Source organism: Nerophis lumbriciformis, linkage group LG24 (assembly GCF_033978685.3).
Source record: "Nerophis lumbriciformis linkage group LG24, RoL_Nlum_v2.1, whole genome shotgun sequence".
Classification (NCBI taxonomy): Eukaryota; Metazoa; Chordata; class Actinopteri; order Syngnathiformes; family Syngnathidae; genus Nerophis; species Nerophis lumbriciformis.
Genome location: NC_084571.2, coordinates 27355001 through 27370120, shown reverse-complemented (window position 1 = coordinate 27370120; position 15120 = coordinate 27355001). Strand labels below are relative to the sequence as shown.

Below are 15120 nucleotides of genomic sequence, written 5' to 3'. Positions count from 1 at the left end.
AATATTTTCATACTAATACCAACACTTACATGCATAACACTGACTAAAACTAAGTATTTACTTCCTTTTATAGTATATTATTGCATACATACTAATATACTTATATGTTTACTTACATAAGTACGTACTTTCCTACATAGTCAATTGGCTTACATACATCATTATTGATTCAAATTAAGTATTTCCTTCTCGATACGGTATAGTATATTATTGCACACATACAAGATATTTACTTGCATAACACTTATACTTAGTCAATGAACAGACATTATTACTGACTAAAACTAAGTATGTACTTCCTCATATAATATATTATTGCGTACACACAAGTATACTTACATATGTACTAACATTAATACATACTGTACCTTCATACAGACATTAGTCAATTGGCTTACATACATATTCAATGATTACAATGACGTTTTGACTTCCTTACACTGTAGTATATAACTGTGTACATACTAATTTAATCACATATTTGCTTACATAATGATATTCAAGCGTAATAATCGCCCTATTTAAGTACTTAGTCATCGATTGCACACAGCAGTGTTTTTCAACCTTTTTTGAGCCAAGGCACATTTTTTTCATAAAAAAAAATACGGAGGCACACCACCAGCAGAAAAGGTTAAAAAATGAAACTCCACCAGTTTGTTGTGCCTTATTTTGAGTTTTTTGTTGTTTCCTGTGTGTAGTGCTTTAGTTCCTGTCTTGCGCTGTTATTTTGGTGACCCTTCCTGTTTTGTTGGCGTTCTCCTGTAGCGGCTTCACACCTTCCTTTGAGCGCTATTGCCCGCACCTGCTTTGTTTTCGCAATCAAGACTATTGAAGTTGTGCGTACGCTATCCTTCTTTGTGGGGACGTTGTTGATTGTCATGTCATGTACGGGATGTGCTTTGTGGACGCCGTCTTTGCTCCACACGCTGTAAGTTTTTGCTGTCGTCCAGCATTCTGTTTTTGTTGACTTTGTAGCCAGCTCAGTTTTACTTTTTGTTTTACATAGCCATCCCTATGCTTCAGTGCCTTTTCCTAGCGGGACTTGTTTTTTGTTGATTTTTGGTTTAAGCGTTACATACCTTTTTTTACCTGCACACTGTCTCCCGCTGTGCTCTGCATATTGGGATCACGACAAACCATCCTCGACACATTCCGACTTCTACAAAGCAATGAACTACCTGCTGCCACCTACTGATATGGAGTACGACATTGTTACCCTGCCAAGCTCTGCACAGCAGAGGCACTACACCAGGGGTTGGCAACCCGTGGCTCTAGAGCCGCATGCGGCTCTTTAGCGCCGCTCTAGTGACTCCCTAGAGCTTTTTAAAAAATGTATGAAAAATGGAAAAAGATGAGGGGGGAAAATGTTTTATTTTTTGTTTTAATATGGTTTATGTAGGAGGACAAACATGACACAAACCTCCCTAATTGTTACAAAGCACACTGTTTGTATTAAACATGCTTCACTGATTCGAGTATTTGGCGAATGCCGTTTTGTCCTACTAATTTTGGCGGTCCTTGAACTCAACGTAGTTTGTTTACATGTATAACTTTCTCCGACTTTCTAGGACGTGTTTTATGCCACTTCTTTTTCTGTCTCATTTTGTCCACCAAACTTTTAACGTTGTGCATGAAAGGTGAGTTTTGTTGATGTTATTGACTTGTGTGGAGTGCTAATCAGACATATTTGGTCACTGCATGACTGCAAGCTAATCGATGCTAACATGCTATTTAGGCTAGCTATATGTACATATTGCATCATTATGCTTCATTTGTAGCTATATTTGAGGTCATTTAGTTTCCTTTAAGTCCTCTTAATTCAATTTATATCTCATGACACACTATCCGTATGTAATATGGCTTTTAATTTTTTGCGGCTCCAGACAGATTTGTTTTTGTATTTTTGGTCCAATATGGCTCTTTCAACATTTTGGGTTGCCGACCCTGCACTAGACAACGGCACATTATTATGATTATTGATTTGCAACAAATATTTTTCGGACCAATTAGTTGAAGTTGCATAATTTCCCACGGCACACCTGGCAATATCTCACGGCACACTAGTGTGCCGCGGCACAGTGGTTGAAAATCACTGGCATACAGTATATATTACTCCCCTAAGTGACATTCCTGCATACTTACTTGTGTATAATTACATACTGTCATGTTTGATTGTCACTTCCTGTCAGCTTATATAGGAGTCTTAGGATGTAAGCGGTGAGACATTCATTTTTAATAACGACTTTGCTCAGTGCTGCCTGTGTGTGTGTGCGCTTTTATTTTTAGTGGCGCTCATATTTCTGCGAGCTGTACTTCCTGTCACGGTGATGGATTAGAGAATACAAGCTGCTCCTTTTCTCTCGTGTTGTAATTTTTTTATGCTTTTATTCCCAGCATGCATTGTCGCTTTATTATGATGTGATGCATCATCTCGCTTTCCCTGCAGCCTCCTGCTGGTCGGGAAGCATCTTTTTTATCTTTCTTTGTTTTTTTTTGCTGCAGCTTTAATGAAGACATCTGATTGTTTTGATTGTCGGTAGCAAAATCAATTGTCTTTTCTTTGCAGGAACGGAATAATTAATCACATTAAAAAAACACGAGGAGCATCATCTCCCTACCATTTATTTACAGAGAAAATGGCAGCGTGACAAATCAATTATGACTGAAATGTCTCCAGCTGGTTTGCAGTCTCTGAGTGGTTTTGGGAGTTCGTCAAGCTGTTGGTTGGGAAAGTGGGCCAACACCTGAGTTTACGCCACCTCAGCATACGCCCACTTTGTCTAAAGACCCCCCTTGTGGTTTTATTTTATTTCTGTCTGCATTTTTTTTTCCTGCTCTCATTCTGTCTCTCTTCTGTTGGTCTTCCCTGCAGGAAACTCCAAACAAGCTCTGCGCTGTAAAACCTGCAAGTTGGCAGCTCACCTGTGGTGCACTTCAGAACTTTCACAGCAGCCGTGCTACGGCAAGGTACCAATATACACACACAAGATTATTATTCCTACAGCTGATGCTTTATTCTTTTGGACTTTTGGCTGCTGTAAAAAAAAAAATTGAAGTTTAAAAACAGACATTATTTCTGGAGATGTCCGACAAATGCTTTAAAATGTAATATCGGAAATTATCGGTATCGGTTTCAAAAAGTACAATTTATGAGTTTTTAAAACGCCGCTGTACGGAGTGGTACACGGATGTAGAGAGGAGTACAGAGCGCCAATAAACCTTAAAGGCACCGCCTTTGCGTGCCGGCCCAGTCACATAATATCTGCAGCTTTTCACACACGCAAGTGAATGCAATCCATACTTGGTCAACAGCCATACAGGTCACACTGAGGGTGGCCGTATAAACAACTTTAACACTGTTACAAATACGCGCCACACTGTGAACCCACACCAAACAAGAATGACAAACACATTTCCGCACCGTAACACAACATAAACACAACAGAACCCCTTGCAGCAGTAACTCTTCCGGGACGCTACAATATACACCCCCCGGTAACCCCCCTCCCCCCCCTCTCAGGGAGAGCATGTCCCAAATTCCAAGCTGCTGTTTTGTTAAAAAAAAAGTAATGCACTTCGTGACTTCAATAATAAATATGGCAGTGCCATGTTGGCATTTTTTTCCATAACTTCAGTTGATTTATTTTGGAAAACCTTGTTACATTGTTTAATGCATCCAGCGGAGCATCACAACAAAATTAGGCATAATAATGTGTTAATTCTACGACTGTATATATCGGTATCGGTTGATATCGGAATCGGTAACTAAGAGTTGGACAATATCGGAATATCGGATATCGGTAAAAAAGCCATTATCGGACATCTCTAATTATTTCTAGTTAATAAACTTTGGGTCAGTTTTGTGTTATAGTTGACAAGGCGTATTATTATTTGTTGTTAGTATCAACATTTCAGCTCTTTCCACATTACATTACTTCTTTTGGCTCTTTTTTCTTACAGTTTTACTGTTATTTTTTTGTTTGGTTTGCTGCGGACTAACAAAACTGGAGATAGTGGTAGCAGATGGCCTCCAGGCCACACGTTCGCGTTGGCCCATAAATATAAGAAAATACCATTTAATAAATAAACTAATTTTAAAATGCGAATACATTACTTTTAGAATGCTATCAAATACTATAATTAAAATAGAAATACATGAATAACTAAAACGGTTATGAAATATAAAAACCGGTCAAGAGTAAAGAAATAGTTTCAATATTTTTATTTAAAGTTATATTTTTGCAATTGTATGACTCGATTCATAGACAATTTAGTGCATAAATACTTATTCATAATTTATAATTCATAATTTCTTATTTTAATAAATGTATTGATTAATATTTTAGTTTGTAATTATCCATAAATACATGTAATGGTCTTAGAATCTAAATCTGTGATAAGCAAAATGAAGGATTAGTTTCAATATTATTATTTAAGATTATATTTTACAAGTTCATTAATTATTTTTTTATATAAATAAATAAACATTAATTCATTAATGAACATGTTGTTTGATTGATGATTAATATTTAAATTAATTAGTTGGCTATTAAAACTTTGTAAAAGGACATACACAACTAAAATGCTTATAAAATATGTAAATCTGTCATGAGTGAAGCAAATGATAGTTTCAATACTATCATTTGAGGTCATATTTTTGCTATTTTATGACCACGGATATATATATATATATATATCCGTGGTCCCGCCACAGCATTTTATGTGGTGCATCACATCATTTAAAGTGGCCTACCATGTCATTAAGTGTAGTCTGTCACCTCATTTAACGTGATCCTTCACGTCATTTAAAGTGGCCCACCATGTCATTGAACGTGGTTTGTCACGTCATTTAAGGTGGTCTATCACCTCATTTAATGTGGCCCACCATGTCATTTGTATGGCCTGTAACGTAATTTAATAATGTCCATCATGTCATTTAATGTGGCCCACCATGTCATTCATATGTTCTGTCACGTCATTTAAGTGGTCTATCACGTCATTTAATGTGGCCCACCATGTCATTCATATGGTTTGTCACGTCATTTAATGTGCTCCATCACCTCATTTAAAATGGCCCGCCATGTCATTTATTTGGTCCGTAACGTCATTTAATATTGTCCATCACCTCATTTAATGTGGTCTATCACCTCATTTAATGTGGCCCGCCATGTCATTCATTTGGTTCATAACATCATTTAATATTGTCCATCACCTCATTTAATGTGGTCTATCACCTCATTTAATGTGGCCCGCCATATCATTCATATGGTCCATCAGGTCATTCAACGTCATTTTCCGTGGTCCATTACGACACTTAAACATGGCTCGCCATGTCATCCAATATAGTAAGCCATACCATTCAACGTGGTTCGCCACATCAATTATTGTGGCCCTCTGAGGGCAGCCATTAATGCGAGGTGGCCCTAAACAAAAAGGAGTTTGACACCCCTGCTCTAATTGATACCCAATACTTTTGTCCTCACGCAGTGTTTATTTTCAGCCAAACATTTATCGTTTGTCAGGACCGGCGATTAGCATACAGAATGCCATTTTAGGAGCCATGCCTTGAAGAGGAGCATGGAGAGGTGGGAACGATCCCTCCGCGAACGCCGGCTTCTTGGCGGGAACAAAGGAATCCATGATTACCTTGCGAGTGTCTTCTCTCCACATAATGTGACAGAGTGGCTCATTTGCAAGTCAAGGCAGCGACAAGACCCGAAATTCAGCTGCGCCGCTTTTGTGTTTAATTCAGTGTGAAATTACAGCCTTGTGCAATCACGTGAGCGTGCGTGCGTGTGTGTGTGTGTGTGTGTGTTTACGTGTGTGTGTGTGTGCTGCAGCTTCATGTCCAGGATGTTTGGATGCAGCTCACATGTCCAGTACGTGTCTTGAAATGACTCCCTTAATGTTCCCGAGTGGTTGCACCGTGGGGACATTAGTGTCCATCAGCTCAGCCCTGAAACTGGGAGTAATGGAAACTGAAAAAGCATTATGTTCTCTTCTCCCCTCCATTAGTCTGGCGCCTTCAAGCGAAACTTCAGCTCGCCCATGCTGGTCACTGACCAACTGGCCGTCGTCAAGGAAGTGCAGCCGAGCCAAGGTGAGCGCGTGTGCCCCTCTTGGTGTTGTTGTTGTTGCACCAGATTGCTTGTCGGTTGCGCCGAATTACGGGCAAAATGACTCCCAGCGTGGGCATCGTAAAAGGAATTATTTGGAAAAACAACAAGGCCGGCTGGACCTGCCAGAACAACAATTCACAAGATTGCATAATTTAACCACAAATTGACATTATTGTCTTTCTTTTTCAACATACTGTTAATAAATCGCACTTCCAACAACACAAGCGCACAGTGCAAAAGCACTCAAGTCCTCCTGCAGCACAAAAAACACTTTGGTAACACTTTAGTATGGGGAACACTTAGTCACCATTAATTAGTTGCTTATTAACATGCAAATTAGTAACATATTGGCTTTTAATTAGTCATTATTAAGTACTTATTAATGCCTTATTCTGCATGGCCTTATTATACAACCAGTAAGCCGGTAACACTTTAGTATGGGGAACACATATTTGCCATTAATTAGTTGCTTATTAACATGCAAATTAGTAACATATTGTCTTTTAATTAGTCATTATTAAGTATTTATTAATGCCTTATTCTGCATGGCCTTATTATACAACCAGTAAGCCGGTAACACTTTAGTATGGGGAACACATATTCGCCATTAATTAGTTGATTATTAACATGCAAATTAGTAACATATTGGCTCTTAATTAGTCATTATTAAATACTTATTAATGCCTTATTCTGCATGGCCTTATTATACAACCAGTAAGCTGGTAACACTTTAGTATGGGGAACACATATTCACCATTAATTAGTTGCTTATTAACATGCAAATTAGTAACATATTGGCTCTTAATTAGTCATTATTAAATACTTATTAATGCCTTATTCTGCATGGCCTTATTATACAACCAGTAAGCTGGTAACACTTTAGTATGGGGAACACATATTCACCATTAATTAGTTGCTTATTAACATGCAAATTAGTAACATATTGGCTCTTAATTAGTCATTATTAAATACTTATTAAAGCCTTATTCTGCATGGCCTTATTATACAACCAGTAAGCCGGTAACACTTTAGTATGGGGAACACATATTCTCCATTAATTAGTTGCTTATTAACATGCAAATTAGTAACATATTGGCCCTTGTGTGGTGTTCGGGTCTGTGGGACCCGTTTTCATTCTTTATTAAAAGAAAAATGATACAATTAATTAATTTTTCAAACTGAGACTCACTGACTTTGGCTTATTTTCTGTGAAGAACATATATCAGACTACATATTTAATGACCACACACCATACACCCCCCCCCTACACATTTCTATTACATATAAAATGTCCGGGGCTAATAGAAGTGTGGAAATTGATGTTCTGTGTACCACATACATCCACCCACCCACCCACCCACACACACACACACACACACACACACACACACACACACACACACACACACACACACACACACACACACACACACACACACACACACACACACACACACACACACACACACACACACACAGCAGGCCTAGACAGGAGGAGGACAGAGCGTAGGTACACAGAACATCAGAGGGTCAAATGTGTGAGAAAATGAGAGCAGACAGTGTTGACAAACAATGTTGCAACCTTGTATGGGAACCCCAAGTGCAGAAACACAAAAGAAGAATCCCTTTGGGATGCAGAAACTGGCAGAGAAATTTTCCGTGCAACGTTCATATGGTTGTTAATCAGCCAGCGTTTGTGGGTCTGATGGACCCGTTGCATTTTGTGGGTTTTAATGCCTCACAATCAAACACTTTTATGTTAAAATACTGAACAGATGTTTACCTCATCCCAATAAGCATCTGTTCAGTATTTTAACATAAAAGTGTTTGATTGTGAGGCATTAAAAGCCACAAAATGCAACGGTCCATCAGACCCACAAACGCTGGCTGAGTAACAACAATATGAACATTACACAAGGGTTAATTAATCATTATTAAGTACTTATTAATGTCTTATTCTGCATGGCCTTATTATACAACCAGTAAGCCATTAACTAATACTCTTCACTCAATAACCTCAGAATTATTGCTTATTAGTAACCCTTACCCTAACCCTAACCCTTATATGTTCCCCTAGTGTCCAAATAAGTCTAAATTAAGTCTTTGTTACTTTAATAAGCAACTAATTAATGGTGAATATGTTCCCCATACTAAAGTGCTACCAAAATACTTTATTGCCACAATTTAAATTCAATAATATTAGGGCATTTTCACATAAAATCTTTATGAATTAATAACACAACTTTACAAGGAAACGTAAAGAATGCACCAGTTTTTTGATACATTTTTCCTTAATAAGTCAATTTCTCCCGAGGAAAATAAAGAAAATAGAAATAATCTGTTCCAGGAACAAACTGTGGACACAATAATATAGAATAAAATATAGTATCATTAATAAAAAAATAAGGCTTTTGTCATCAAACATGAAAGAATGACGAAAATACAGGTGGCTACTCTGTTATCTGCAGTTGAAATACCAGACTAACTCTTCTTAACATGTAAAAATGAATACATAAATACCAGTACGAACAGCAGTGCAACAGTGGGAAAAAAAGTGTAGGTTATTGGGACAAATGTAATATCCTAACGGCCCATGGATTAAAAACTTTTTTTTAACCCTTTTTTTCCTGCTGTTGTGTGACGGCAATCTCTTCCTTGTTGGCAGCAGGTTGACCAAGTGCGGTCAGCGCTGTCTGCCAGGTTTTGTCTTGTTCTGCCGAGGCAGCGGACAGGTACCGAAAGGCCAAGCGGTGTGCGGCTTCAGCGGTCGCGTAGGCAAAAACTCAGACATGAGACGAGTTCGGGGAAGCCATGAAAAACGACTTCTGGACAGCTTCGAAGCGATTCTGGACCACCATCCGTCGCCTCAGGAAGGGGAAGCAGTGCACTGTCAACACCGTGTATGGTGCGGATGGTGTTCTGCTGACCTGGACTGTGGATGTTGTGGATCGGTGGAGGGAATACTTCAAAGACCTCCTCAATCCCACCAACATATCTTCCTATGAGGAAGCAGTGCTTGGGGAATCAGTGGTGGACTCTCCTATTTCTGGGGCTGAGGTTGCTGAGGTAGTTCAAAAGCTCCTTGGTGTCAAGGCCCCGGTGGTGGATGAGATCCGCCCGGAGTTCCTTAAGGCTCTGGATGCTGTGGGGCTGTCTTGGTTGACAAGACTCTGCAGCATCGCGTGGACATCGGGGGCGGTGCCGGGGTGGTGGTTCCTCTCTTTAAGAAGGGGAACCGGAGGGTGTGTTCCAACTATCGTGGGATCACACTCCTCAGCCTTCCTGGTAAGGTCTATTCAGGTGTACCGGAGAGGAGGTTTCGCCGGATAGTCGAACCTCGGATTCAGGAGGTACATTGTGGTTTTTGTCCTGGTCGTGGAACTGTGGACCAACTCTATACTCTCGGCAGGGTCCTTGAGGGTGCATGGGAGTTTGCCCAACCAGTCTACATGTGCTTTGTGGACTTGGAGAAGGCATTTGACCGTGTCCCTCGGGAAGACCTGTGGGGAGTGCTCAGAGAGTTTGGGGTATCGGACTGTCTGATTGTGTAGGTCCCCTCCCTGTACGATCAGTGTCAGAGCTTGGTCCGCATTGCTGGCAGTAAGTCGGACACGTTTCCAGTGGGGGTTGGACTCTGCCAAGTCTGCCCTTTGTCACCCATTGTGTTCATAACTTTTATGGACAGAATTTCTAGGCGCAGTCAGGGCGTTGAGGGGATCCGGTTTGGTGGCTGCAGGATTATGTCTCTGCTTTTTTGCAGTCCTGATGGCTTCATCTGGCCAGGATCTTCAGCTCTCACTGGATCGGTTCGCAGCCGATTGTGAAGCGACTGGAATGAGAATCAGCACCTCCAAGTCCGAGTCCATGGTTCTCCCCCGGAAAAGGGTGGAGTGCCATCTCCGTGTTGGGGAGGAGACCCTGTCCCAAGTGGAGGAGTTCAAGTACCTCGTAGTCTTGTTCACGAGTGAGGGAAGAGTGGATCGTGAGATCGACAGGCGGATTGGTGCGGCGTCTTCAGTAATGCGGACGCTGTATCGATCCGTTGTGGTGAAGAAGGAGCTGAACCGGAAGGAAAAGCTCTCAATTTACCGGTCGATCTACGTTGCCATCCTCACCTATGGTCATGAGCTTTGGGTTATGACCGAAAGGACAAGATCACGGGTACAAGCGGCCGAAATGAGTTTCTTCCGCCGGGTGGCGGGGCTCTCCCTTAGAGATAGGGTGAGAAGCTCTGCCATCCGGGGGGAGCTCAAAGTAAAGCCGTTGCTCCTCCACATCGAGAGGACCCAGATGAGGTGGTTCGGGCATCTGGTCAGGATGCCACCCGAGCGCCTCCCAAGGGAGTTTAGGGCACGTCCGACCAGTAGGAGGCCACGGGGAAGACCCAGGACACGTTGGGAAGACTATGTCTCCCGGCTGGCCTGGGAACGCAAGTTGCACAGTTCACATTTCTTTCTGCAACAAAAATTGTATTTGCTAAATATTCATTTTATTTGCAGATCAAATGTAATGAATTGTTTTAATCCAAACACTAACATACTATCAGTGCACTGTCAATACTGAGGTGTCATTTACTTCACCGGTAAATAGTATCAAGGCTTTTAAAGGCAACCACTTCAAAATGTTAGTTTTCTACTAAAAAACAGTGCCAGTGCTCTTGAGAACAGGCTCGCAAAGTCACACAGACCATTCCAACTACATTTCTCATAATTCATAGCGGGCTGGTTCTAAAGTACATTGCGGTGCACATTCACAAAGGAGGCTGATGATGTATTATAGTCAGCAATAATCTTGTGCTTTGCTGCTTAGCATCAAACTTTTAGTTCAGGGATTGACTTGCGCAACACATTCAAATAGCTTCGTGCTGCACAACAAGAAGGAGCCGAGGCGTAGATAAGGCCATTCCTTGTTATTGCTCCCTCTTGCCGAAGACAAAGTATCAACAAAGCAGCGCTCAATGGTTTGCAGCAAATACACAATCAGCAGCAGCGGTGAAAAAACACCTGACTGGAATCCCCCCGTGCTTAACCATACTGTGTGACGATGCTGGGTCTCAGCACCTGTGTCCAACATGCAGCTGCTGCGCTGAATCAATGTTAGCGCCTCGTGCTGTCACTTCTTCTTAGCGCCCGCCAGGAAGGGCACAATTAACCTACACCACACACACACACACACACACAGCGTCATGACGCCTCGGTCTCTGCCATGGCCAGCTGAGACGACCACCTGACAAACTCTCGCCGAGGCCTCGACGTAACAAAATGCAAGACAGCTTCATGGAGGAATGATGAACACACCATTTTGATTCTCCGGGTGTGGATGCTTCCATTGATGCCAGAGTGACTCAAATGGTGCAAACCAACAATCTACAGTCATTTATTAGCATTAATCTCATGATTAAATCGCTATTATGCATATATTTCTTTATCTGGTGGGGCACTTCTCCACCTGCCCCTAATGCGTTTTGTCCTGCAGTGACATGAAAGTACACAATGTAGCAGTAGGTAATTCCCCATTGGAATGTGAGAGAGATGCATCCCCCTCCTTATGTTATCAGTGTTGGGAAAGGGGGAGGCATTCCTTTCTGGGGGCTGTTTTCGTATTCAATAAATTGTCTCTTCCCGTTTGAATGTTAGACCATTTCGAGATGTCGATATGAAAGGACGATTGGACTGGTCTCCTAAAGCTTTAGTAAATTTGATAATATTCCTACTCTGTCTTGATGATCCTTCTTACTCAGCATATATGTCATCTAAAGAACTTGGGATTGACCAGTGACTTTAATTCCCTGAGAGGAAGACTGGTCAGATGTAACACTATCATAATGAATGGATGGATGGAAATATAGTAATACATCCTGGTCACATGTATGCCCGGCCACCTGTTGCTTGGCAGCATTCGTGGGCGACCATTGTGTGTCCCATATGCTATTTTTCCATTTCAATTAAAAATGCTGTTTACTTGACAAGAAAAAGCTCAGCTGCCCCACAGTGCAGAGAGAGGACTTGGAGAGTTGTCAGTAGCACAAATAGACACGCTCACACTAAGGAAACTATTTTTTTTAAATGTATCACGTAAACCTTCATCTCACAAAAATGTTTTACGTGGCCCGCCGCATCATTTAATGTGGTCCATCACATCGTTTAAAGTGGTCCACCACGTCATTTGATATGGTCCATCACATCGTTTAAAGTGGTCCGTCAGGTCATTTAATGTGGTCCATCACGTCTTTTAAAGTGGCCCGCCATGTCATTCATGTGGTCTGTCACGTCATATAATGTGGTCTGTTACGTCATTCAATGTAGTGTGAAACTTCATTTAACGTGGTCCATCACATCATTTAATGTGGCCCACCATGTCATTCAATGTAGTCGGTCACGTCAATTTACGTAATGTATCACGTCATTTAATGTGGCCCGCCATGTCATTCATATGGTCCGTAACATAATTTAATATTATCCATCACGTCATTTAATGTGGCCAACTATGTCATTCAAATGGTCTGTCACGTCATTTAATGTGGTTCATCACCTCATTTAATAAGGCCCACCATGTCATTCAATGTAGTCTGTTACGTCATTTAAAGTGGTCGGTCACGTCAATTAACGTAATCTATCACGTCATTTAAAATGGCCCGCCATGTCATTAATATGGTCTGTCACGTCATTTAATGTGGTCCATTACCTCATTTAATGTGGTCCACCATGTCATTCATATGTTCAGTCATGTCATTTAATATTGTCCATCACTTCATTCAATGTGGTCCGTCACATCATTTTTTAATGTGGTCTATCACGTTATTTAATTTGGCCCTCCATGTCATTAATATGGTCTGTCACGTCATTTAATGTGGTACATCACGCCATTTAATGTGGTCTATCACATCATTTAATGTGGCCCACCATGTCATTAATATGGTCTGTCACGTCATTTAATGTGGTCCATCACCTCATTTAATGTGGCCCACCATGTCATTCATATGGTCTGTCACATCATTTATCGTGGTCTGTCACGTCATTTATTTTGGTCCATCACCTCATTTAATGTGGCCCGCCATGTCATTCATATGTTCAGTGACATCATTTAATATAGTCCATCACCTCATTTAACGTGGTCTGTCGGGTCATTTAATGTGACGGACCCGTTAGAATGAGAATATTGTAGTTTTATTTTAACGTGGCACTTCTCAACCTGCCCCGAATGTGAATGTTCCTGTATTGACATAAAAATAAATATAAAGTGGTAGATGACTTGCAAAAAGAAATGCACCTACAGTAGGAAGGGAAATCTTATGACCCCATTCATCCTGGTTTACCTGACACATTATACGTGAAGGATTTTTTTTTGGGGGGGGACTATCCACTTCACCAGATGGCAGTAAAAAGTTGAATATCTTAAAATGTGTATCGTGGCAATCTCAACTTTGACCACAGCATCAGTTGCAATGTAGAGTGGCGCTTTCCATTATTTTCAGCACGCTGCATTCCAACATGATTAAACCCGCTCTTCCTCTCACGCGAGATCCACTCAGGAATGGGGCCATATGAAATCCCTTGCCTATTGTGTAATAACTTTAATTAACAAATGTGCATATTTGCAGGGTCGGATGTCCAATTCGGATCTTTGTGTCAAATCCGATCTCTTTAGAGGCCGTTCGCATTACAAAACAAAATGTGATTTCTAATGTGAATGCAGTCCGACCTGTCATGTCGCACGCACTGCAGTGCATTTGTGGCAACTTCAACGATTTTGCGCAATCCAAGTCGACATTTTTTTTAACCAAATTATTGCGGGTAACAGATTAGAAAAGAAGCGGACAGTATTTTGGTCCTCTGAGTTTTGCGGGATAATTTGTTTCGATGTTTGAAGAGCGTGTCTGTGGGCAAGCAGTCAGAGACGAGGGTGGTGGAACTTTCCCATGAGTTCCTAAAATATTATTTTCACCTATTTTCTGCTTCCTTGTCAACTATTTATTTTGGAACCGTGTATTTTGGCGAATAATTATGACTCATTGCTAGGGATGTCCGAAAATATCGGACTGCCGATATTATCGCCCGATAAATTCTTTAAAATGTAATATCAGAAATGATCGGTATCGGTTTAAAAATTATCAGTATCGGTTTCAAAAAGTAGAATTTATGACTTTTTAAAACGGCGCTGTGTACTGAGATAAACCTTAAAGGCACTGCCTTTGCGTACCGGCCCAGTCACATAATATCTACGGCTTTTCACACACACAAGTGAATGCAAGCATACTTGGTCAACAGCCATACAGGTCACACTGAGGGTGGCTGTATGAACAACTTTAACACTGTTACAAATATGCGCCACACTGTGAACCCACACCAAACAAGAATGACAAACACATTTCGGGAGAACATCCGCACCGTAACACAACATAAACACAACAGAACAAATACCCAGAACCCCTTGCAGCACTAACTCTTCCGGGACGCTACAATATACACCCCTCGCTACCCAAAACCCCGCCCCCCCCCAACCCCGCCCACCTCAATCTCCTCATGCTCTTTCAGGGAGAGCGTGTCGCAAATTCCAAGCTGCTGTTTTGAGGCATGTTAAAAAAAAAAAATGCACTTTGTGACTTCAATAATAAATATGGCAGTGCCATGTTGGCATTTTTTTCCATAACTTGAGTTGATTTATTTTGGAAAACCTTGTTACATTGTTTAATGCATCCAGCGGGGCATCACAACAAAATTAGGCATAATAATGTGTTGATTCCACGACTGTATATATCGGTATCGGTTGATATCGGAATCGGTAATTAAGAGTTGGACAATATCGGAATATCGGATATCGGCAAAAAAGCCATTATCGAACATCTCTACTCATTGCCTTTTAGTGATGTTTTGGTCGGATGAATGCGACCCGAGCGAAGTAGCGTTCACACTATATAAGATTTATTTCCACATACGAAAGAGGCCGGGGTCGGATATAAAAAATTTGGAGTTGAGCTGTTCACGTGGACAGGAAAAAATCG

General features: G+C 41.0%; 1 protein-coding gene across 2 annotated transcripts in view; it reads left to right on the top strand.

Moving 5' to 3' along the window:
• Positions 1-15120, top strand: part of LOC133620399 (SH3 and cysteine-rich domain-containing protein 2-like) — an 88545-nt gene that overhangs the window by 41156 nt on the left and 32269 nt on the right. For both annotated transcript variants that reach the window (XM_061981876.1, XM_061981875.1), the window contains exons 3-4: positions 2873-2967; positions 6016-6100. In XM_061981876.1, coding sequence (XP_061837860.1) covers positions 2873-2967; positions 6016-6100 — 180 coding nt within the window. The remainder of the gene's footprint in view (positions 1-2872; positions 2968-6015; positions 6101-15120) is intronic.